General features: G+C 48.8%; 3 protein-coding genes across 3 annotated transcripts in view; all 3 read right to left on the reverse strand.

Annotated features, from left to right (window-relative positions):
• LOC118218784 (SLIT-ROBO Rho GTPase-activating protein 1-like) overlaps nt 1–10,515 on the reverse strand; it is a 62,576-nt gene extending 52,061 nt beyond the window's left edge. Inside the window, 1 exon segment of the mRNA XM_035401464.1 lies at nt 9,350–10,515. Within this exon segment, the coding sequence (XP_035257355.1) occupies nt 9,350–9,416 (67 nt within the window). The 5' untranslated portion in view covers nt 9,417–10,515.
• A 2,033-nt stretch (nt 10,516–12,548) lies between these two features.
• Nucleotides 12,549–14,193, reverse strand: lamtor4 (late endosomal/lysosomal adaptor, MAPK and MTOR activator 4). Its single transcript, XM_035401466.1, has 4 exons — nt 14,063–14,193; nt 13,521–13,601; nt 13,118–13,235; nt 12,549–12,897 (listed from the first exon to the last, which is right to left on the reverse strand). The coding sequence occupies exons 1-4, from the start codon at nt 14,063–14,065 to the stop codon at nt 12,800–12,802; spliced, it is 300 nt and encodes a 99-aa protein (XP_035257357.1). The 5' UTR covers nt 14,066–14,193; the 3' UTR covers nt 12,549–12,799.
• Nucleotides 14,194–15,628: 1,435 nt separating this feature from the next.
• LOC118218785 (transcriptional enhancer factor TEF-3-like) lies at nt 15,629–25,185 on the reverse strand (the record flags this gene model as incomplete). Its single annotated transcript, XM_035401465.1, has 11 exons — nt 15,629–16,468; nt 16,742–16,894; nt 17,106–17,246; nt 18,434–18,604; nt 19,116–19,243; nt 19,568–19,614; nt 19,799–19,839; nt 20,066–20,200; nt 20,315–20,377; nt 21,523–21,587; nt 24,915–25,185. Coding segments are annotated over 11 exons (1,329 nt in total), but the record flags the coding sequence as incomplete, so codon positions are not given.
• Between the last annotated feature and the right edge of the window lie 205 nt (nt 25,186–25,390).

Here is a 25,390-nt window from a genome sequence, read left to right on the forward strand (position 1 = left end):
ATGCAGGAGAGAGGGCCCCCCGGCCTGACAATCCACTGACTGCTGCTTTCTAAAGACCGGGCTCCTCCTCCCCCCCTCCTCTCCCTCCATGGGGCTCCTCCCCCTCTTTTGAAGGACGCTGTGGTAAAAGGGTGGCGGTGCTCTGCTCTTTGACCTCTTCGGGGGGGGGGTGAAAGGTCACGGCAGAAGAAAAGGGAGTGGGGTCGAAGGTCATGCAGCCAGTAGATTAAACCCCTTCTCCATCACCGCCGCTGAATGGGGAAGGAAGGGGAACAGAACGGGCGCGGAACCCTGGGAACGATGTTACCACCCGGGAGCGCTCCTGCTTTCGGGCTGGTGATAAATCGCACACCCATTCATCACAGCAATAGTTCACACAACAGCCAGAGCATGCAGAAACAGCTGGAGAAAGAGCAGCCAGGAGGAGTGAGGGGCTCTTCCCTGATTGGCTGGCCCTGGTCACATGTCAAAGGTAAGCCGTGGAGGCCCGAGGGAAACTGTTCCCTGTGTGTGTCAACAGTTAAGCTGCCTGACACTGTAGAAACTTGGACGGCATCCTTATCCACGCGGCTCAAGGAAATTAATATCAGATGCTCGGCCTCAACTGTCACAAGTCTTCCATTTTGTCCGGATGATCGGGAGAGCACGCCGTCCCACATTCAAGCCGGCAGAATTTAATAACTTCAGGAAATGCGATTGAGGAGAGCGTGTGTCAGCTTTGCACGCAGTGAAGAGATCCTGTCCGTCATCCATGTCAAACCACAGATTCCTCAGCCTCCCCAGATACCCTACCCCACATTCCTCACAGTGAAATGCCACACCATTGCAGGTCCGCTGTCAACCACTAGAACCTCAAAAATGAAAAACGAAAATGGTACTGTTAGTTTCTGCCGACGTTACAATGACCCAGAGCCCAATATGCTGCACGTGTCCTGCTTTCATAAATCACGCTCATAAAAGTTGGGTAGGGGAAAGAGACAATTCAGTATTCCTTCACCTTTGAAGCTGAAGCCAAAAACAGACAGACTCGCAGCGTGAAGCAGGGCAGCTGAGGCTCTGGTGACGAGCGCTGCTCCTGGGAGGAGGAGACTCGACTCAGACTCAAATTCAATCGGAGGAAGTGAGGGAACAGCTTCAGCCCGCGAGACGGCTAACAGAACTGCACAGACACCGGGCCTGCTGGCTACTCCCAACAGGAAACCAGCACAAGAAGAGCCGCTGCTCGTAACAGAGAGGGCAGTGAATACACACACGGTGGAGAGTCTCGCTGAAGTGACACACACACACTCTAGTGAATGGCAATGGGGACAGGAACTCCTTGTCGCACGGCTCTTGCGCAGAGAGGCTGGCAACGCTGCTAAAAATGAATCAGGCCAGACTTCTCTCCGGATTTCCTCTTCTGCTGTCTCAGCCCGGCCGTGAGAGGAAGCTGAACCTCACGTTGGGCTCGTGCAGCACCGCGAGTCTGATTCACTTGCCGCTGCGCGAGACGATCTACGGCCTGTCCAGGGTGTGAGCCGCTGCTGAAGAGCCTTCAGTTACACACCCGAGGAGATCCCACAGACAGAGAGCGTGCCGCCTGAACGCCAACATGAGGATCCGGTTAACCCCCCACCCCCCCTCCCCGACCCCCCCCCCCCCCACAGCCCGTATCCCCAAAGAGGCTTAAAGGGACCCCGAGATCTGGATCAATGTAAGCCAGGATGTTCACGCGTTCCCTGAAGTCCTCTGACGTCTAACGGCATCCGTCAAGTGGATCTGGGCACAGACGAAAGCCATTACGGCAAAACTTATGAGTCTCATGTGTTTATAAAACAGCACAGAGGACCCCACGTGCGCGGCACTGCTGCTGTTTTAAACAGGGGGGAGTGTGTTTAAATTCCACCCTCGCCACAATTAAGACCAAAGAACCTTATTGACTTAATGATGCTAAATCTTATTACATTACATTACATTACATTACAGGCATTTGGCAGACGCTCTTATCCAGAGCGACGTACAACGAAGTGTATAACCATAACCAGGAACAAGTATGACGAAACCCCTAGAGAGAAGTACCGGTCCAAGTACAGGGAACAACCGCATAGTTCAACCTGGACCCTGGTGGTTAAACTGATTAACACTAACAACGAGAACGGCAACAACGCAATCTATGGAAAAATAAAAATACATAAAAATTACAAGTAGTCGTTAAGACTGGCGCATCGCAATGGTCCGCTACATTATTTAGCATCCTGTGAGCACCTCCAGTTCCTCCAGAGCAACTTACAAAAGAACATAAAGGAAGGTTCAGGCGACGGACAGAGCCGGTGCCAAGTCATCAGCGTCTGGTAGCATCTGCCAGTACACAGACCGGCGACAGAAAGCTAAGTGCCACGGGAGGGAGACAGGCTGAGAATGCAGTGCTTTAAGCTGCAAGGCCCAGGCCTGCGTTACTACGAGAGAGAAAAAAAAATTACATTAGCCGCACTCTGTCACCGCTCCAAAGACCGCCATCAACCATCCTGATCTCCGTGTCCACAACACCACTTCAATCGCACTTTTATTGCCTGGCTTTAGGAAGATGTTGGGAGAAATGGCTGACACCACCCCCCCCCCCCCCAGCCTCCCACCCCAATTTCCTGATGGGTTTTGTGGCCGAGGAGCATGGGGGGGCTAGCTTATTAAATAGCAAGCAGGGGAAAGCCACAGATGGCCCTGCCAGTAACTCCAGCTCCGCGCTGCCACAGAGGGTGAGGCACGCTCCACGGGGGCCGAGCGGGGGCCAGTAGTCGAGAGGTCGCCGTGACAACGCAGGAGGGCGGAGCATCCCGGCTCCGCCCCCTTACCGAAATGGCAGAGAGGGTGAGGGTGAATGTGAGAGAGAGTGTGAACCCTGCTTGAGTGAAAATGCTCACTGCCATCAGTGTGGGGAGGGTACCACACAAACAGCCCATAAACCTTTCACCTCAGAGCTGCCCCCACTAAACCACACACATCTCAGCAGAATGAGCACACTGGGGATCAGCTGCCCCATAAACCCGCCACTGCCGTCAGCCCGACACAGCCAGCACTGCTGCTCACTGGATTTCAGGAGTGGAGACATCACACACACCCCTGCAACACGGAAACTGGATTTACAGCGGAAATATGCCCCATGGTCTCACACACATACGCACACGCACACACACACACACAGACAGACACACACCCACCACACCCACACACACAGACGCACACACCAACACACACAGGCACACACACACCCACCACACACCAACACATACACAGACACACATAGACTCACACAGGCGCACACACGCACACACAAATTGTCTTTCACAAAAAAGAAAGTATGTGAATACAAAGAGCTGCAGGTACAGTTGGTGGTTCCCATGGCTTTCTAAATAAAGACCTGGCAGCTTAGCAAAGCTTTGGATCAAAATTCAGACATCCCTGGTTAATACCCAGCCATTCAGTATTGACAGTATTAGAATGCCTTTTTTAATTCATCGCTATGCTGAGAGGGGTATATTACATTTGTTTTGGACACATTCCAGGCCAGGGATTGAATTAAACAAGCACCGGCAAAGCAATCGACATCAAATCTAATTACAGAAATGTCTAACGCAGTTTCCGCCAAGAAAACACAATTTATTTTTTTGTTCCCCCAGCACAAAAAAAAAAAAAAAAAAAAAAAAGCTTTCAAGAACAAGACGAACAAGTCGGGAGAATCCCGTCGACTCAACGTGAAAGTAGTGGGCGTTAAAAAAAAAAAAAAAACGGCTTGGCTCACTCAGACTTGATAGCATCTCCCTGTGACTCACGTCCGCTAATTAAGAGTAATTAGCCGCTAACGGGGCAGAATGAGGTGAGATGAGGAAGGCCCGGGGGCTGCAGCGGGGTGCCGTTTTAAGGCCCCCGTCGGCTGCGTCTGGCGGAGCTGGGACCCGTCCGGCGGGGTGAGTCACCGCTGCTGGGGCGAGGGGCTGGGATGCCAGATTGGGGTACTGTACTGGGCTCCGTGACTCAGGCAAATGGTGGGGGGGAGGGAGAGGGGGGGGGTTTCTGTTGAGTTCAGCAGGTCCAGAAGACTGGGAAACCCAATTCTCTCGCCAGCCAATCGTGGCCCTGTGAGAGGGTCATGTGACCGAGGGAGGCAGAGATGATGTCACGCAAAATGGCATTTCCCTTGCTCAGGCAGACAGAGGTCTTTTCTTCATCCCCTGACTACAGACTCCCTTCATCATTGTCTGCCAGTTTCGTAATGCCGATGTGACGAGGACAATCCCGCCCCCGTCCTGGGGGTGACTCCACGGCCAAATCACGCACCACCCTGCAGGCCCGCTGGCCACAGTCCACACGGGCACGGACAGGAAGTGCACCTCCAAAGCTCTGTGATACACAGACCTCCAAATGAGGGGAAGACCCCCTAATGCTTCAGACCACCAAACCTGAGTACACGAGCAAACCCATTCAGCTCATCCTACTGACGCGTTACTAATCGTACTGCAGTCTCCCCTGTACTGAACGTGTATCAGAGTGTATAGTCAGGGTCACTGTGTGAAGCGCGTTGCTGAGGAGTGTTTGGACTGGCTCTACACACGACTCAAGCCACATGACTGGCGGACCTCCTCCTCCGCGTGAGGCGAACACGATGCTCCGCCCCATCGCCATCTCGTGCGCCGAACACGTGAGCGTTTTGGAAGGCGCTACGCACTTGCGCCGGGTCGCTGTTTTTGAAAGCGGCGCGCCGGAGTGCCGCGGTGTGGACCGTCGGCGTTCCCAGAGGGAGGAGGGACACCGGAGCAGGACGGACTGACGCACGACACAAAGAGCAGGTCAGGCAAGGACGCGGCTATTCACACGCACCGTGCAGAAACTCAATCTACCAGCATGCAAAGGAGGAGGGTGTGTCACCTTCACTCAGGCGACTTCCATCGCTGCCACAACCGATTATGCGTCATTCAGCTGGAAGCAGCCTCTGCAACCCCATTATGAAAATGAGTAACTCCAGGAAACATGGGTCTGATGAATGACAACTGGAAATCCTGCTAAAGAATGTTTGTGTGTATGAATGGGTTTCCCTTTGTGTGTGTGTGTGTGTGTGTGTGTGTGTGTATATGAGAGTGTGTGCGTGTGTGTGTGTGTGAGTGTATGAGAGTGTGTGAGTGTGTGTGTGTATGTGTGCGTGTGAGTATGTGTGCGTGTGCGTATGTGGTATAGGAGGTAAGCTGAGGTGTGCTGTTTGCTTGAGCGCGAGTGTGTGTGTGTGTGTGAGTATGTGTGCGTGTGTGTGTGAGTATGTGTGCGTATGTGGTATAGGAGGTAAGCTGAGGTGTGCTGTTTGCTCGAGTGCGAGTGTGTGTGTGTGTGTGTGAGTATGTGTGTGGTACAGGAAGTGAGCTGTTTGCAGTCAGAGCTGAGTATTGAGCATGCAGTGAATGGCTCCAGCACAGACTCCAGCCCGGCCGGCTGCACTGCACCAAAACAATGGGTGACGTGGCGTCAGGCGCTGACCAAGCAAACCGGACGTTTCCCTCTCGCCTGACGACTTCCTCCCCCCGCCGGGCCGGCCCACGCACAATCGAACCCGGGCCCGGCTCCAGCGCCGCCGGCGGCACACACGGCTTCACCTCCCGCCCGCCCGCCCGGGAGAAGGGCGCGGCCCGCACATCAAAGAGACTCCGCCGTTTCTCAGCCGCGCGGCGTTTACAGTCCTCTCCCTGCCGAGCGATCAGCGGCCCTGCGTGAGCGGCCCTGCGTGAGCGGCCCTGCGTGAGCGGCCCCCGGCAGCGCAGCTACACGCTCCGATGCTGCTGCCTTCAACATTCCGCCTGTGAATGATCTGGCCTTTCGCTGCTGGTCTGGGCATCAGGATGCACCTGGGGGGTCGTGGCTTTAAGCGGCTCGGGGAAAGCACCCCCCCCCCCCCCCCACACACAGCCCAGCGCATTACAATGCACCGTTGAGCAGATGCTTCCAGATGCCCCGCGATGGGTAATTACCCTCACCGGGGGCCTGAGGTGAGCTCCTGCCAGGGACACGCATGCTGAGAGTCCCATTAAAATGTATTCAGGGGAAAGTGTGCTGGAGGTGATTGTTTTCAGGTGGCTTCAGTGCTGGAGCAATCCCCCACAGCATACGAGGTAACAGACCTCAGCTACCCGCACCTCCGGCTCTTCAGCGCTACTGTCGCACACAAGACCATTTAGTTATTAGCCAGACCACTGTAACGCTGTCACTCTCCTTACCAGCTTGTCCCCAGCACATCTATCAGCACCTCCTCAAACACACATCTATCAGCACCTCCTCAAACACACATCTATCAGCACCTCCTCAAACACACATCCATCAGCACCTCCTCAAACACCCATCCATCAGCACCTCCTCAAACACCCATCAATCAACACAATCCACTACCAGGTGATACAGGAAAACTAACAGCCAAAAAGAGGGGTTTGGGGGGTTGGGGGGGGTGTTCCTGTTCATCCCCCTTCCAGACCCCACCACAAGGCCGTCCCAATCCCGCCGCTTCCTTTCTCGCAGTAATCTTTCTGCACGACTGCCATTTTCACACCGTGCTGACAAAAAAAAGTTAAATTGGGGTCAATTCCGGTTTCTCCCGATGTGCTCCAGTCCCGATTTCCTTAAAAAAAGGCAAAGCAGTTTCCTTTTCCAGGCCGGAGGGGGGGTTCGCTAATGCAAGAACCAGGGGAATGAGAAACAAACTGGAGCCAAGGCAGTGGATAAGCTATCTGAATTTAAGCTAACGCTGAGCGTGGCCTTCTCCCTCTGACTTCAGTGGATGGAGTGTCAACAGCAGCATGTTTCCCTCAGACCGGCTCTTAAGGTTAATTAGCCTACATCACACAGAAACGGCGTCACGCGCATCGCGATAACCGCCCCTCTTCCCTTATGACATCACAGTAGAGAAAGAGACGGAGGAAAAGAAAACCGCAGAGCGGCGCTGAGCGCGGCCTTAAGCGGTCTGGTTGTAGATTGCCACAGCGCGCGGTTCCTAATTTGCAATGCAAAAAGAGCACCGCGCCAGATTAGCGCCGAGCAACGTAAACAAGAACGCTTTCAGCTCCGAGGAGCCGACAGCTAGGTTACGCAGGGTCAAGTTCACTGCTCGCAGCTCATCATTGACCTTACTTGTGAGGGGCAGTTTGGCTGTTGTATACAGGGTTTATTACACTATTTTTCTAAAATACCTTCGTGCCCATCCCCAAAATAAATTTCAATAAATAAATATCTGTAATTGGTGTGCACTGTGCCAAGGCAGTCAAATTAGGGAAATAGCCAATTAGGGAATAATGTCATATTTAATGTTGATGTATGATTACAACTCTATGCATTTTAATACTAAAAAAATACTTTTTCTCATAGTCATGCAACTAGTTGCATGAATCACCCTGGGATGAGCGACAACAAAGGGTTAATCTTTTCAAGATGACCCTCACAAAATGACCTATTGAATCATACTCAAATCGTGTCACGTGACAAAGGCACACACGGTTTACAAGCGGGGTCTCATTCTTTTTAAGGACGCTGGACATTCTCAACGGACTGGAGGAATGAGTTGCCGTGGCGACTGAAGCTCGCTGTTAGCATGTTTACTGTGGGGTTCTCTCCACTTGGCCCGTGAGGCAGCCCCCCCCCCCTTCAGTAGCAGCACTGACATCCATCCCAGTAACACCAGTCGTCAGTTACTCCCCTCCGGGGCTTGCTTTGCATGACAAACCAGAATAGCAGTGTGTGCCCACTGAATCACACATGACTGTGCATCACACAGCTATTAGCGGCCGAAAGGCCTTCGTCACAGCAGGGGAAGGATCTGCGCAGCCTTGGCACATGACTGCATCTGCTCAGCGTACCCAATCCCATGAGCCCGTAACAACTCAGCCTCTCACCCACTGTGTCCCTGTGTCTCCCTCCCTCCCTCTCTCTCTCTAGATTGGGGCTGTAGGTTTGCTTTAGAGAGATGAAAAGAATACATTTCAGTCTGCTAACAGCTCCGAGGAGCAAGCGGAGTTCCTGGCCCAGAGTCAGATCCCCATGGTTACCACCTTACAGCCACTGCCTCCCCCACCCCCCAACTCCCAACCCCCTGCCCCCACGCGCCTAAGTTTATTATAAGATTCCCTCTCCGTTTGAGGAAGACGAGAGGGGAAGAGGGGACGGCAGCCAGACGGGCCGACGCAGGGGCCAGCGACCGCCCGGCTGAGACTTCAAAGCGCCTGTTTGATAACTTCGGCCCTCAGAGAGACGCCGTTCTGCGGGGGCCGACGTTTAATCACAGCCGTTTCTCACAGACCCAACCAGGCGGTGGGGAGGGGGGGGGGGGAACAGGAGAGACAAAGTTATTCTTCTGTTCCATGTGCAGTTTCGGCAATACACGCTGAAAGATGCTAACACATTCAGGCCAACCAAACAACCAGGCAAAGTGTTGCTGAGGCTCTGGCCTCGCGATGCAGGGCCGCGGGCGGCTAGGCTACAGACAGGCCAGGCTCTCTCCGGCGCACCGAGGCCAGGCAGAGCTATTTCAGAGCTGCCTCCTGCACCAGCTGAGCGGGATTAGAGCGCGCCTGAAATAAAGCACTGGGAAATGTTTACTAACCAGGAGGGCCGTAGGGCGGCCCCGTGAGTAACTCACACACCGTAAGCTTAACTCTTCACACTCTGCACTCCGAGGCAGCTCGCCCACACAGTCCCTGGCAGCAAGGCAGTATGCACAAGGGCCCCTATACCCTGGGTTAAGGTTTCCCATAAGCGCGTGTATGGGCACTGAGCTCAGAACCCACTGGGTCTGTAGCAAGTGAACCGGGAGAACATGCCTTGCAATCTAGTCATAACACAAATGTATACATGATCTGTACTGAACTGAAGTTAAAGTCCTCTTCCAAGGTAGGTGGGAGTACAACTAAACAGGCAAAATTATTTCTCTCAAACACACACACACACACACACACAAAGTATAATACAACTTTAAGTAGTCCATGCAAAAAGCACACTGGTAAAATATTGAACCGATATACACCAATATGCATCCAATTGGATACAGTCTGCCTCAAAAGAGTACAAGGGAAACAATACCACATTTATAATCTAAGTTCAGCCTCCCCAAACTTTGATGTCCTTCCAATAAGCACTGTACGGAATCATTCAGCTTGAGATAAAGCTTGGATAAATAAACTTGAAATTTGCACAGACTGACACACTAAGATTACTAACAGAATCAAACACCTTCAATGAGGAACCTCATCATTCAAAAGCTCACTGACAGTTGTGGAAAGAACCTCATTCGACAACAAACAGCAATAATAATAATAATAATAATAATAATAATAATAATAATAAAGCTTACCTTTCACTTGAGTCTCATACTCTGCAATTATTTCTTTATCCTTTTTAAACTTCGTTGGATTAGACATCTTGGGTTTCTTTTAAACAGTTGCTTGAATTTCGTGGCTTGTATTTAATGAAGATGTTCTGAGCTTGTTGTAAACCTATTACACCCGGTGCATCCTACAGGTCCGGTCGAGTATAAAGTCTTCACAAGAGTGACAAAAGAAAACAGGAAAAAGATCCGCTGTGTCGAGTTCATCAACTAACTGTATTAACTTGCCCTCGAAATAATATATTTAACGTTATAAAGCGCTATAAAACATTACACATGTTTTGGCAATCCATTGTCTGTTGCTAAACAAACTAAACAGCGCAGTAAAATCTTATCAATTGAATCGCAGATCACTGCTGAGGCAACGGCTAACAAAACGCACAGCGAAACTGACAATCCCGAGCTTTTTCCAAACCTCTGAAAAATTAGGTTGACCTTCTGGTGAAGTAACCGCGCCAGTACGCGGAAAAACCGGGCGAAGCCTACGTGTCCTCGGTTGCACGCTGGAAATGGAGAAGAAAATATGACCGTGCTTCCACAAGCGCAGCGTACACAGTACTAAGGACTCCCGCACTTCCCTGCCTCGTTGTTACCATACGCAGAGCAACCGCAAGGCAGCTGCTGGAGTCACAGTGGATGGGTGGGATCGCAGAGGCACTCAGAACGGAAACGTGGGAACGATTGACAAGAACTCCAACCAGTCGAGCTGATGAGGTTTTCAGGGAGACAGTCAATCACGACTCGTTTCCAATGGATGCGGTTTTCCCAGGCGTGTTCGGGGTACGACTTCTCTTCGGTCTCCGAGGGTGTCCCGTCGGAGTCACGAAAAGAAACGAACTTACCCGCGTTTAAAACTGTTTTGAGGGGTGCAGCTGTAGTTGTTTTTCACACCAGTTGCACGTTTACAATCCGACATCAATGAAATTTGTGTCTAATCTTTATTATCCGTTGCATTTTTTGCGAATATTGCAGGGTGGAAGAAGGAAACGGCGACAGTTACACGTTAGCGTATTATCGCTATACTGTAGGCTACTTACAGATTTGACCATCAAAATCACTTAACGGGATTAACCAGTATTTACAACACCTAGGCGTACCAGTAAAGGGCAGGTGTGTCAAATCTGGCGTACAATGTGCATTTTAATTTGAAAGCAATTTAACAGTAGCACTGTACTATAGCTTACCCACTTGAATTCATTTTGCTTCTCTGAAGATCCCAAATGTATTCACTTAGAATTCTTTTTGTAAACATACCGGAGAAGAATTGCCAGTTTGAAGTGATACGACGCACAGTAATACAGAGGAAAGTACACGCTAGTGTGGGTGCACACACCTGATTCTACTAATTAAGGTGCTTGGCAACGACTCTAGTGGCTGATTAGTAGAATCAGGTGTGTGCTCCCACACTGAGTCTTTCTGGATAAGACTGGGGACCCCAGCTCTGAAACATGAAAAGCACCTATTGTGCAAAAAAATTAACAGCTTGTTAAAATTATGGGATTGCAGTTTAGATTTGAATGAAAGCCAGAATATACCGTGGTCCCCCAGGACCGAGTTTGAGAACCACTGTTAAATGCGGTAGATCTTGTTGGTTCCGACAAGTCATATGCGAAATAAAACCACGATACAAATGCAACACAAATGTGTAATTTTTTCCAGCAGGACACTGAAAAGTTTTTGCCGAGTGAGATTCTTGATAGATGTCTCCCTCTGCTGGCCCAAAGTAAGGATCCCAGTTGGGAAACTGAAACTACTGAGAGTAATTCAGAGTAGTCATGTTATTGTTTGTACTATTCGGTTTACAAAACTTCCATGTCAAACATTGTTTCTTTAGCGTGTCTTATTTCCACAAGAACAGTAACAGTTGGCAAACGTTCGTCTTGATTAATAAATACAATATATTTATTATTGTAAATGTTTGCTTCCGATACCTTGATTACATTGTTTACTATGTACACGTCTACAATTAAACAATTGACATGGATCAACATACAGCGTAAACCATTCGGTCGCTTTCCACGGTGCTGAAGGAAGCGATAAAAAAAATCCTTAAATCGCGTGAACATGGTAGTTTCTCAGGTTATTACTCATTTTAAAAAATTATATAAAAATGACATGCATATAATTATATATTATAATTATAATTATATATTTTCGGACTACTAGATCAACTGAAATGGTTCATTTATTCATTTATTTTGCTTGTTTATTCAAATAGAACATCATTTAATTATTCTTATATAAATCAAATGTCCATGCATGCCAGAACATGACCCGAGCATGATATTTTAAATATCATGGGCTGCATGATGCATATTCTTATATGATATGAAAAGTGTACTTTGGATTGACACATATTTAATGGTTCAAGCCCTTAAAAAGACGTTATGTTGATCAATGTGGAGGGCAAATCCATATATCCAAACGTCCGAATCCGAATGTCAGCACACGGATTATAATGAATGATCACTACAAATGCCAAAAAATGCAGCAGCAACAGCTGTGTCCAATTTGACCCGAGAGAAACACTGCGGTGATCGTTCCAAGCAGGAGCGATTTTTCTTTTTCCTGTCAATGTTTTCCATCGATAAATCACCCTGGTTGGCCGGTAACTTGTAACAACAGAAAGGAACAGAAACAAAGCGCATCACAGCTGACAAAGGGAGACCTACAGGCTGCAGCTCCACAGATCAAATCGCTCAGGAATTAAGGACAGCTCAAATATTCCCCGACTACAAGTGAAAGGTTTAATATTTACAGTTGAGTTTGCATATAATAATTATCGCTCAGTGTTTGTCAGTGCTTCGCCAGTAGTAAGATTACATGCTGCACATAGGAATCGCTGTCTTGTGGGTTATAATATAGGGTTATAAGATACGTACAGGACACTAACAAGCAGCAACTGTGAGCCACACAGGCCTGTTTGTATGCCTGTGATTCAACGACTGCGTGAGCTCAGCCAGTGAACTGCAGAGTGGAAAACGGTGGCAGCCGGCAGCAGGGTATGTTCTGGAAGGTTCCAATAGGGAGCCTGTGGTTGTCTGCAGCCCTCCCAAAACGATGGAGGGGGCTGCAGTGATGAGGCCTTCATGCAGACGAAAGCAAGCATTTCAAATTTGGAGAAAACCAAAAACTTGGGGATAAATGCAGGTATTACACTCGCTAGATCAATCAATTTATTCTTGCCTTTATTCTGTCGTCTGAAGTGACACTGCCAAGAAACAGAAACATTAGTGAGCACACCCATAATAAGTTAAATATCAGCACCAGCAATTCAAGCATATACATTTGTGCACTGGGAGTCCGGAACACACCAGCTTTGTTTCCTTTACAAAAAAGGGCTAAAAAGTTCTTTTTTTTTTTTAAATGGTGACTGAACACAGTTCCCAGAGTCCTTCCGCTTCCCCCGGATTCTGGCTACACGTTGATCGGTTCCCGCTGGTTACTCTGCCGTTTGACCACAAAGACCTTCTGCCCGGACACGGTCACCAGATACGCGTGGTCCTCAAACATCACTGTAGACACACGAGCAGAAACAAGCAAGCTGCAGTCAGCACTCTGTTACGCTCACATGAAGCTCTGCGACCTGGCCAGAAAGGGAGTGCAAGCCATATCCAAATCTGTCTGTAGAAAATGACAGACGTGTAGTCTCGGCTAAAGACGGAGCGACCGTGAACCCAAAAGACACGGCCCGGTAAGGCAAACGGGCCGGTGCAGACGCGGGGGAGCTCTGACCTGACAAGCGTTTGAAGGGGGGGTCTGCGGTACCATGCAGGCGAAACTTGCAGGCTGTCTGCACCATCTGCATGATGACCCCTGCTGTGCGCTCGTCATTCTCCAATTCACCTGCCGACTGCAAGGGAAAATGCTGACCGTGAGGATTGTTTTTTCAGATTAATACCATCCATGTATAGCACCGATACACCGATACAGTATTAATGACCTGTACAGCCCATTCTATTGAGCGCAATATGTCAGCCAGTCACTCGTATCACAAACCCAAATGAATTGGCGTCTATGCAGCACTGATGCAATAGTAACATGGAAATAATAACCCCCACTTGTTACGTCGTGTTAAACATCGGCAAGGATTTGGTTATAGAAATACACAAGACGCTCGGAATCAAAGGTAACTCACAGCCAGCACCCCGTCCTCACTGATCACCAGATACCCAACCTGATCTGGGATCCTCTCCAGACCCTGCGTAAGTGCCGTAGTCTAAATCAGACACACGCACAAAAGAAGATAATTAGGTCGATTAAAGACAGATCCTAAAACAACATATTGTTCATATAAACAGCGTGTACAAACGCATACGCTTGCTGAGTCAAAATTACTTGCACTGCGCACAATTTAAAAACGAGAAGTTAGATCTTCAGCTACGTTACTCATATTGTATTTATGGCAAATACTTTTCGTAAAAAAAAGTTTATTATATTTCAGATTTTATTCGATCTAAATAGCTCACTTCATCTAAAACTAATGTTCTGTAGTTAGCTGGCAAGATTGGTTTTCATACAGGAAATGGTTACGAACGCCTTACTTTGTTACCTTTAGTACCACTAGTCAAATATTTTAACGACTTTACAGATCACTTTATGTAAGATACCTTAACTAAGCTACGGATCTAGCCTGTTTTTTTAATTAAACACTTAGCGAAAGTTTGCGAAAATACTCACCATATTCAATTTTTGTGTCGTAGGCTACCAAAAACACACCACCAAACGCACTGTCACATGACTTCTTCTTCTTCAGTTTCGTTAAATCGTGGCGAAAATCAGCAAAGGGTGCGTTACCGCCACCAACTGGCGTGGGGTTATAAAATTTACAGACTTCAAATAAAAATTTTAAAAAAAGGAAACTCTTCTATCCTCCGTTGATTTTCAGAGTTTTATTAACATTAAGTTCCTCCCATCTCTTGCAAACTCGTCATCAATGTCACATGTCTGAAAATAATGTGTACACAATCACTGGATGACTCACTTGTCAGCCAAAACTCCAAAACTGGTTATTTGCTGTCTGTGGCTTTGTAGAATTAAACTGTATAAATAATGAGAAAGGGGACAAAAGAAGAGACAGACAGCTTCCTGTCAGATTTTGTTAAAATTCTATATCCGTTCAGCCTCTTTAGTGTCTATGAAAGTTCCAGAAAAACAACGGATCCAGCAGAAGGGTAGTGTGCTTGACCTGGCCCAAGGTCATGCAGTCAGTGAGGTGATATTTTGTTATGAAAGAAGACACCCCAGCCAGTACACCTGCACAGCCAGACAGCTTACTGGCAGTAACAGGTCCAAGCATATGAAAAGACTTTTGGATCACCTCCTCATTTGACATGACCAATAAACTAACCTTTCATATAACTGATTGAAAAATGTATATCAGCAGCCAAACCAGGGAAACACTGGCATTGTGATTTTTGAATTTTGACATTTGCATTTCTCCTTTGCTGAGTTAATGTGTGAGCCTTGTGTGGACTCCGAGTTCGGTCTCTCTGAGCAATCTTCCTGTTTCATCTGTGTTCAATTCCTCTTTCAGGGTCAGGCTGCTCTTCCAGCTCCTGCAGTTCAGCAGTCCACACTTCGTCAAAGTTCAGATACACTGCTAATAAAATGCAGTATTTAGCTGCCAATGGAGCTGGGCTCCAAGACAGAGGAGGGTCTTTCAGCTGCAGCTCAAGCACAGAGAAACTGAGAGCCTTCCCCATCAGTCTGCCAAGCAGCTGTGTGTGTGTGCGTGTGCGTGTGCGTGTGCGAGTGCGAGTGCGTGCGTGAGCCTCTGCGTGCGTGTGCGTGTGTGCATACACGTGCATGCATATTTGTGTGTGTGTGTGTGTGCATACGCTTGTATGCGTATTTGTGTGTGTGTGTGTGTGTGTGAGACTGTATACAAACAGGAATTCCAGACCTTCAGATCAGCATGAAAATGAGCAAATAAACTTTCAAAGATTTAGTGTCAGAAATAACAGCTCATTAAGTTGCTGTTGTGGATATTATGATAGGCATATACACAATTCCAAATTATTTTTAATAATAGCAAAGGGCCATATCAAATGAAAGGCAAGTTGGTCACATAAAATGTTTTATTCCGACCTATGCAGATCATTTTCTTAATAAACCTAAAATTTGGAAACAGACCACTAAGAACTAAGTATAATCTGTGCATTTGAAATGACTACCAGTTGATAACCAAAAGCTAAATCAAGCAGTTAATTATTTTGTGAAATATAAGCTTGACAGGAGCCGCTGTAGTTCCATCTCAGCTCACTTTTATTTTCATTCAGTGGCATTAAATGTTAAATACAATTTCACATCTGAAAAACAAATCCATTAAACATTCATGCTTTGCCCATTACTGTGGAAAATTATGATGAAGGTCTTTTATATGGTAATTAGACCCTGACGGCTAGAGTTTTTTGAAACGCCACACATTATTTGGGAAGTGAAAAGACAAGGAACAAACACATTGACTGCTTCAGAAAGCATAGAATTTAGCAGCTTGCGATCCAATTGCGGCCTCCTTACTGCAGCTGTGGTGTAATTCCCCATGACCACCATTGGGTGGCACTTTGGGACCTCTTTTCTCAGTTACCTGTGAGCGTGCTGCTCCCTCACATGCAACTGTGCAGAACAGAAATCTTAACCGAGATTCTGGGAAAATTTATATACAATAACAGACAGTCAGTGCATGCATTGTTTCACAGTTTCCTCCTTCAGTAAAAAATAAAAATTAAATAGAATGAAATGACAGTGACAACATCCCAAAGCACGGTCTGAGCACGCCCTCATCCGGGCATGATACTCACTTCCCTCTATGAATGTTCCCTCATGGCTTTGACTGGTGGCACTTCCTGTCGACGTAAGGACACAAAAGTCACAGCACACGGGCCCCCTAACACTGACACAGAGGGTCGGCTGGCCGGCCCAGAGGGAGGAGTTTGTTGCCGTGGTGACAGGAGATGGTTCTCTCAGTCCTCAGTCCCTGACGAGCCTGTAGATGTGGTGCTGGGCACCGTGCTTGCTGGCGGACACCTCAAAGACGTACGCCACGCAGAGCAGGGTCTCCAGCGTGTCTCTGTTCGACACCACCTGCCAGGAGACACCGCCCCGTCACCTCAGCGCACAGAACGCACGGGTCACTTCCTGTGCGTCACCCGCATGTCACTCAACTGTGTGTGGGAGCGTGTTCAACTGGTCTAGTGTATGAAGTGTGTTAAAAGCATGCAGCATGTGGTAGCTCATAGGATTGTGTTAAATAGGAGCAGTATATGGGCGTGTGTTAAATGTGTGCAGTGTAAATGAATAAGCACTGTGTACATGAGTGTGATAATAGGTGTGGTGTACGGGAGCGCTTATCGGTACCTGCAGGATGGTGAAGTTCTCCAGCACGCTGTTCATCATGTATTTCTCGGGCAGGTGCTGGAGTTTGTGGATGAAGTTGATCATGTACTCGCACAATGGTGAGCGCTGGAACTGGTAAACGTAGCGACCGTTCTCCAGCCTGCCGCAGTCCGTCTGCAGGGACACATTGAGAGGGTCAACGTTCACACACAAGTCAGGGATCTAGAACCCCCCTGCTTTTAGTTACCGGTAGCGATTGTGACATCAGCATCGGAATGTTCCGTTGAGAAAATTCTAATCACATATTTGCCATGGCACACCTTAAAGGGTTAATACAACCGATGGTGCTATTTATGAGCTGTAATGGAGATATCCACCTCCTCACCTCCACTTTCTCCACCACTTGCTTGCTGAAGGAGCAGACCCTGGTGCAGGAGGTGATGGTCATGCTCTCCGAGCTCTCGTACAGACTGGACATGCCGTAGAACTCTGAGCCTCCATCCTGGAGGCTGCCGCCCAGGTCTGCCTGCACAGGAAGCAAGGAGAAACTGCATCACCGTACACTCCTCAGGTCCAAAATCACACGTCTGCTTTGCAATGAGCCCTCCAGGTGCTTCAGACTAGAGACAGTGAAGAAAGGTCCTGGGTGCCATCAAACTGACTGAACAGTGCTGTTGGAATTAAAATGTTACATGGTTAAATGGTTTATAAACGTTGCATGCAACCCCACAAGAACACTTGCTGCATGCTTTTAACCATTGGGAGCTGTGCAGCTTCAAATCCCACAACATTTGCAGGCAATAAGAATCTGCCTTCATGCTGGAGTGTCAGGCAGTGCATTGAATGTCTTTGCTGACTCATTTATGGTTCATTGGAGTGGTTATCCTAAGAAAATTTCTGTTCCAACGTCCCTAGCGATAGACTGGCGGCCTGTCATGTGTACTAAACACAGGCCGCCAGCTCTCACTCTCTCTTTCTCTCCCCCCCTCACGGCAAACGGCAAGTGATGTGACATGAATGCTATACTGACGACCCTTCTGTAGGACAAAGAACACTGACTGTTTACAATTCCTGCCTCGTTCTTTTTTCCTTGGAATCTAGCACTTCAGAGGAGTGATGGAGATTTCCGGTGAGGAGGGAGATAGATATTTGGAGTGTCTCATCGCTCACTCCCCCCCCCCCTTCAGACTGAGGGCTCTATAAATAGCCATATGAGTGGGATGGCTTCAGTGAGAGAGTGAGGAGGGGAACAGGTGCTCCGGCTCGAATGTCTTCCCTGAAAGAGCAGCTCTGTCCGTGTTCCCCTGGGTGTTTTCCCACTCTCCACCCACAGGGGTCAGCAGAGGACAAACACCACCACCCCCCCCCCCCCACCAACAGTGACCTGGAGAGACCAGAGAACCTGAGATCACATTATAGCCCACATACTCCTTAACTGCAATCATTTCTCTCTCCTCCTAATTCTCGGAAATTAATTTTGTTCCCATTTTTGTCAGGAACATGAGTCTCTGGTCTTCACCTCAAGAGCCAGACATTGTACTGTGCTGAGACCAGCAGCACATGCAGGCGTAGTGTATGCAAGCGTTCATCGTTATCGTGCAGGATGGTGAAGCACGCTGTTCATCGTGTATTCCACAGGGAGGTACGGGAGTTTGCGTACCAAGCGGGTTAAATAGGTGCGGTGTAGGGGAGCGTTTGGGAAAGCGGTCTCACCCAGAACTTGACCAGGAAGAAGGCGTCGGCCGGGCCCTTCTCAAACAGCTCCCTCAGCCCCCCCTTCTCGGGGAACTTGTCGTAGATCTGCCGCACGTCCACAGCTTCCAGGCACGGATCACCGAAGGAGGGCCCGGACTGGCCCATGTGCACAAACAGGTGTTTGTTATACTGAGGGCAGAGAACAGGACACGTTCTCCATTCAAACAGCCTCTCTTTCAGCTCCAGCTCAGGCACACTATGACACCATCCATTAACTCAACAAGCTTAGCTCAACTGCTCAACCCATCTTATCATAATCAAACACCACATTACTCATACAGCATGAAAGCAACATGGTCAGTCTGTATAGCCGACTGTGACGTCTGTAGAGTTCTCATCTTTAATTAGAGGGCGTAGAGTGCTGGGACAGGCATTTTTGTGAAGAGTAGGGGTCTGCAACCCTAGTCCTGGAGAGCCACAGGGCCCGCTAGCTTCTTCCCACTTTAAAACCAGCAACCAATTCATACCCAAGTCTGCCGGTGATCTATACCTGCTTTAAATTAGGTGCAGGTGTACATCCATACATGGATTTCATTAAGTGCTGAGTAACAGCAAACCGCCAGCAGATCCTGCGTATCTCCAGCACCAGGACTGCGGGCCTGAGCACATTCAGCAACCAAAGGGCAAAAGGGCGACTCACGCTTTCGGGGTCCAGCTGATGCTCCAGGAAGGCGGAGAACTCCAACATGCGGAACCTGGATGTGGCGATACTGCGCGCCAGCCAGGAGGCGCCGGAGGGCACGGACACGCCCGCTGCACTCTCGTAGCCTGAGGAGGAGGCGGCAGGAGAGCAGTGTGAATACGGGAGGTGGAAATCTTACATTTAAACCGACTACCGGTCTAAACTTGCTTGAATTTAGTGTTCTTGAGCAGACAGGTTGTCAGTCAATTGGCAAACAATCCAAAGTTTTTCTCCTATTATTGTTTCGCACTTTAGTGTTCTATTTGCCCTTTAATGTTAGAGAATGTACATTTCTAAGGGTAGTTACTAAGGAGTGACATCTCTCATTTTAGTCACATCTCTTTTTTGAGTGATGTCTCTCTGCCAGTCGTTGGTTCCTGAGAGGAAACTGGAGGCTGAGGGTGACTCACCTGTAATAGGAGCTGGGCTGTAGCTCTGCTGTGAAAAGGGCTTGATGCTATGGAGGGAAGAGAGGCATTTAATTAAAATATGTTGAAAATGTGAAAATATGAAAATAGGTTGTTGTCCACTTGATATATAGGATGGGTCACAGAAAAATACATATAAATAAATATATTAGGGGATCCTGGCTCAGGACAGTCAGATGAAACAGAAAGAGGTATTTAATACAGGTTACTTACTCCTCAGAACCAGGCAGTCCCTGCATAGCACCATGCCAAAACTGGAAAAAAGAGAAAACGTGTCATCTGTTTGTTATAAAACACGCTTTGGCTAGTCTCAAAGAATTTTACTGATGTAGGCCTGCATGAATTGATACCTATATCCTGAAAGATAATCAGTTTTCTTGAGTGTGGAATGATACTAATCAATCATGTAATACTGGTGCTATTCTACTAGTGGAAAGTATTAGGATCACAGGGACGAGAAGCTGCTCGCACTCCGCTCACCCCAGTGGCTGATGGGAAGGCAGGCTGGGCAAGCTCCTGCAGGGTCAGCGTGTTCTGGAAGACGGAGGCTGAGATGATCTGGGCAGAGGACATGGCCGCCATGCTCTGGAGGGCCTTGTCTTTGGCCACATGGTCCTGTGAAAGCACAAGGAGACAGAAGCACACATCACATCACTGCCATCGCTGCCATTAGGGGCAAATAGGGTCGCCAGATTTACCGGCACGGCACGCACACCATGGCACACATACCTTCAGCTTCACCTGGATGTCTCTGGCCTTCCGTCGGGCCAGCACCTGGATGTGACTGGACACCTGAGGGAGAGAGCGGACAGGTGAGGCGGAGGGACGGCCGCAGAGCTGGAACAACAAACCCCCACATTCAACACTGCCAAAAAACCACAGCTGCTTTAGCTACTTTCTCCTGTGAGCTATTTTCATGACAGTGAACTTTATGGTCCTTAAGGCTAAATGAATCTTTGTGAAGAGGAGCGTCTGAGAGAGAGGGGCCCTAATGCTTGAAAGAAGTGAACAAAATTGTTTGTTGGCCGTCTGCGGCACCAAATAAGAAAGTTCTTAATATTAAATGGCATCACTGCAAAAGGTGAAAATTCCACAAGCAAATCTCCGTGTAGGAACCAGTGTGAATACTTGTGCCACTCCAGTGCAGCGGCGGTCAAATGTGAAGAGGGCCATGTCTTTGCACGGCGATATTGAGTTCCATGTGAGGGTTTTAAATTCCAAATGTTTCCGTGTTATGGAGTGTTTTTCCGTACTGCGTTCCCAGACTTCCATTCTTCCAGAGGGAGCAGGCTGTGGAGGCGTGACTCTCCCGACACCCAATCCCACGGCATGCGTGCATCGCTGTGCACCAATCATCAGCATGCGTGCATCACTGTGCACCAATCATCAGCACGCGTGCATCGCTGTGCACCAATCATCAGCCTGCGTGCATCGCTGTGCACCAATCATCAGCATGCGTGCATCACTGTGCACCAATCATCAGCACGCGTGCATCGCTGTGCACCAATCATCAGCATGCGTGCATCGCTGTGCACCAATCATCAGCATGCGTGCATCGCTGTGCACCAATCATCCGCATGCGTGCATCGCTGTGCACCAATCATCAGCCTGCGTGCATCGCTGTGCACCAATCATCAGCATGCGTGCATCGCTGTGCACCAATCATCAGCATGCGTGCATCGCTTTGCACCAATCATCAGCATGCGTGCATCGCTGTGCACCAATCATCAGCATGCGTGCATCGCTGTGCACCAATCATCAGCATGCGTGCATCGCTGTGCACCAATCATCAGCATGGGAAGCCCTGTCACTCACAATGTCAAGAGCAGCCAGCACTCGCTGCCCCCTTCATTGTGACTGTTACTTGGGTGATAGGCTGGCCTGTAATTGGCTGAGGTCAGCTCTGTGAAACACTGCGGATTGGCTGGAGGTCTCACCTGCTTCCTGGTTCGCCACTTCCCCGTTCTGAGTTTGATGTATCTTGCTATCAACTCGTTTCGTCCTGAAAGAACCAATCAGAAGTTGTGTTTGTTTGTTTTTTTCTGCTGTGTTCTCTGGTTCAATGGGCCATTCACTAGAGACCTCTAAAGCAGAACCACTTTCCCACATTGCCAAACACCCACAGATATAGGTGGGGCACATTCACAGACGTGGAAGGTACAACCAATTGTCTTATGTTGTCAGGTAAGACATGCAAAACATCTTGACACACTGATAATGCTCTAAGCAATTGTAATTTTATGTGTTAGTGTTTTGTATATTAATTCTAATCACATTCCCATTATGAAAACAAAATTTATGCAAATAGTTACTGACAAATAATATACCACCAACACATTTGTTATTACTATTTTTAAAATACATAAACTCATATCAGAATCTTGGGACTTTTGCACTCTCAAAAGCAACACGGCATAAGCTTCATAAAAGCAAAAGGAGCAGCTCCACGCTTATTGTTTTCACACCAGTATGTGTTTCTCAGCTGAGGGCGGCAGTTCTTGTGTGGGGGGGAGGACAGAAGGAGCAGAGCAGCACCTCAAAGCGGCCAGAAGAGAATCTGACTCTTTGAACTGCCAGGAATTAAAATGTTTACTCGTTGGTCAGTGAGATGTGCGTGTCTGCCTCGGTAAGTGAGATGGGTCCTGAGGACGGGTGCGTGTGTGGGGTGGGGTGCGGTGGGGGGGCACTGATGACAGATGGGTCACATTGGGGGAGCAGGTGAAGGGGTCGGCTGCTCAATGCCACAGGACAGGCTCGGTGGGGAGGAGACGGAGGAGAGGCCCAGGAGTGGGGGAGAGGGAGTGGGGGATGGAGGGGGCGAGAGGCAGCTGCCCTGTGTGTCAATGTTTATAGAGCATGCCTTTACACCAGACCTAAATCACTGGCCCGTTCTTCCATCGAGGGCTCTGGTTACAGGGACAAGGACTCAAGAGATCATGTGACCATCATGTGGCCTGATCTCCCCCAAGCAAAAGCAAAAACCCCGCTGGCCTCTCCCCTCTACTGTAGCGCACCCCCGTACCCCTTTTCACTAATGTCACGAGCATTGCTATTTGAGGGGTTCAGATCCAGTTTTTGATCTTTTTCTGCTGTCCTGTAAAGCATGTTTGTGACAGTTTTTTTCTGTAAAAAGCGCTATACAAATAAAATTGATTTTGATTTTGAAAGTAGGGAGGAATTCGGAGAATGGGGTGGGGAAGGGGGGATGTAGGACAGATGAATCCATCCTCATCTCTCTCTGTCCCACACTGGTTTCCATGCAAGAGACCAGGCAGATCACTGTCTCAGCAATGGAAAACCCAGCCTAAAACTTTCTTTAAATACTGCCACAGCAATACAGATGCCAAAGTACAAGCATATGGCGGCAGGATACAGGATGTGAGAGCAGGTGTCTGATAGTACTCATTCAGTCAGTTAAAATTTTAAATGAGTGCAAAACACTGAGAGTATGACAGTGAGATGGTGTTTTCTTTTTTTTCAAAAAGACAAAAGTCTCCATGCAGGATAGTATGGCACATCAGCAACACATGGGAGGCCCTCACACACACACACACACACACACACATGCGCAGAAACACAAACACACACACACACACAAACATACACGCATACACATGCACAAACACACAAACATACATGCACACACACGCACACACGTGCACAAACACACACACACACACACAGTGTCTGGTTTTATGAGGGCCAGCAGCTGTTAGTACTGTGTGTCGCAGGCAGAAGTGTCAAACTGCAGCAGAGGAGGAATGTTTTCCTTGGCCGTGCACACCGAATATCAGCCCATTGCACAAGAGCACAGCCTCATCCAGCACACTGACTAATGAGAGGGAGCCACTGATTAGCATGGCTGAGTCGCACTGCGGTCAGTGACATCACGGCCATGGTCAAGAGCAGAAGTTATGGCTGTTATGCATGGAAAAGTGTGACAGACTTCCTGTCTGCTTACAGCTGCAATATAAAAGTAAATTGCTGAATATTCCACTTACAGTGAAGCAGCAGACACAAAAAGACTTTGTTTTTTTTTATGTATTATGGCTTCAAAAAAGTGTGGAAAACGGAAATGCTAAAATTTTTTTAGGGCTTTGTCTATTTCCCCAGTCACAATCGAGCTTAACGAGAGGGAATTGGGGAAACAGTGAAACCTGGGTGTCCGGGAGCAGAACCTTGATGGAGGTGCAGGTGATGACTGCTCATTTTGGGGCAGCAAGTGCAGAGAGAGGGGAGCAGACAGAGGTCAGCTGAAGGTCATTCAGTCTCTCTGACAGACAGACGGACAGACAGGGGAGCCGACCCAGTGTCTAGCCGGGTGTAAAACAGATGGGATGGGGGGTGTATAGGGGCGAAGGGGATTGAGGGGTGTATAGACATGCAGCAGGGACAGGTGCGGACCCTGTCCCCCCCCCCCCCCGCCCGCAGGCTGCAAGACACAAGCGACTCCACGTTTATTTGTTTCCCCCTCTCTGAAGTGCTGAAAGGGTAAACGTCTATTCTAGTGTAGAGTTACAGCGGGCTGCCTTGAACCCGACTCCCAGCGCACACACACATGCCATTCCTCGCTGATGTGACAGTCACAGCCGCCCCTGACCCACCCTAGGGGGGGTGGGGGGAGGGGGTAGTAGGCTTGGGCAGAATGTACCACCTGCCCCCTGCTCCTTCCCCGCCATTACTGGAGCTTTATAAGGGGTTAGAGCTGATCAGGGATCGGCACTCTGACCTTGGACCTGCACTTACACTGAGGGTAGAACAGCAGACCGGCCGAGCTCAAACACGCCCTTCACACTCACCAGTCACGCTCATTTCAGCCAGCACCCCTGACTGTCTCTGTTTTTGTTCAAGTCATACAGGGAAGTAACATGATGTGGATAGGTGTTAATAGTAATTTACACTGAATCGTCATGAGATGTCTGTCGTGATTTGGAAGCACTTAGAAGAGAGGATTTGAGTGAGAGAAAGAGAAGATGAGAGAGAGGGAGGAAAGGAGTGAGAGAAAGAGGAGATGAGTGAGTGAGAGGGAGGAGATGAGTGAGTGAGAGAAAGAGGAGATGAGTGAGTAAGAGGGATGAGAGGAGTGAGAGAGATGAAGGAGTGGAGTGATAGAAAGAGGAGATGAGTGAGAGAGGAGATGAGTGAGTGAGAGGGAGGAGATGAGTGAGTGAGAGAAAGAGGAGATGAGTGAGTGAGAGGGAGGAGATGAGTAAGTGAGAGAAAGAGGAGATGGGTGACTAAGAGGGATGGGAGGGGTGAGTGAAAGAGAGGGAGGAGAGGAGAGAGTGAGAGGGAGGGGAGCAGAGGAGCCGTACTGGAGGAGGCGTACCGTACATCTTTCCCTCGTCAGAGAGGATGATCTTGCGTCGGCCGCAGGGCGGGTAGATGTTCAGCGCCTCCTGGAAGCTCTGCTCGATGTCGGGGCTCCACACCCCCTCCGCATCGTTCTCCAGCGGCTTCTCCAGCACCTCCCGCAGGCCCTCACTGGCGCCCCCTGGAGAGGGGGGTGGGACCCAGGCCGCAGACGTGGTGGCCAGGGAGCAGGGGGAGGGGCCGGAGGAAGAGGGAGGAGGCAGAGATGGGTGGGCAGGGGGCGTGGCTCAGACAGTGGGACACACCTGGAGATATTAAAAAACCCACACTGAGGTCAGGTGAACTCAGGGGAAATTAGGCTTTCTTTCCCTAGATCCATAGGGGACATTACACTTCATTTCAATAGATCTATAGGGTATATTAAACCTCCTTTCCATAGATACACAGGGGATATCACACTTCATCTTCCTGGATCCATAGGTGATATTACCC

This window comes from Anguilla anguilla, chromosome 19, assembly GCF_013347855.1.
Source record: "Anguilla anguilla isolate fAngAng1 chromosome 19, fAngAng1.pri, whole genome shotgun sequence".
Taxonomy (NCBI): Eukaryota; Metazoa; Chordata; class Actinopteri; order Anguilliformes; family Anguillidae; genus Anguilla; species Anguilla anguilla.

Coding starts and splice junctions, on each gene's coding strand:
- lamtor4 (XM_035401466.1), bottom strand. Junction 13,236..13,520: donor GTGAGGACGGGGTGCTGGCT/GTGAGTTACCTT, acceptor TTTCCCTTGCAG/TCGGCAGGTGAATTGGAGAA. Junction 12,898..13,117: donor CCCCTTCAAACGCTTGTCAG/GTCAGAGCTCCC, acceptor GTGTGTCTACAG/TGATGTTTGAGGACCACGCG.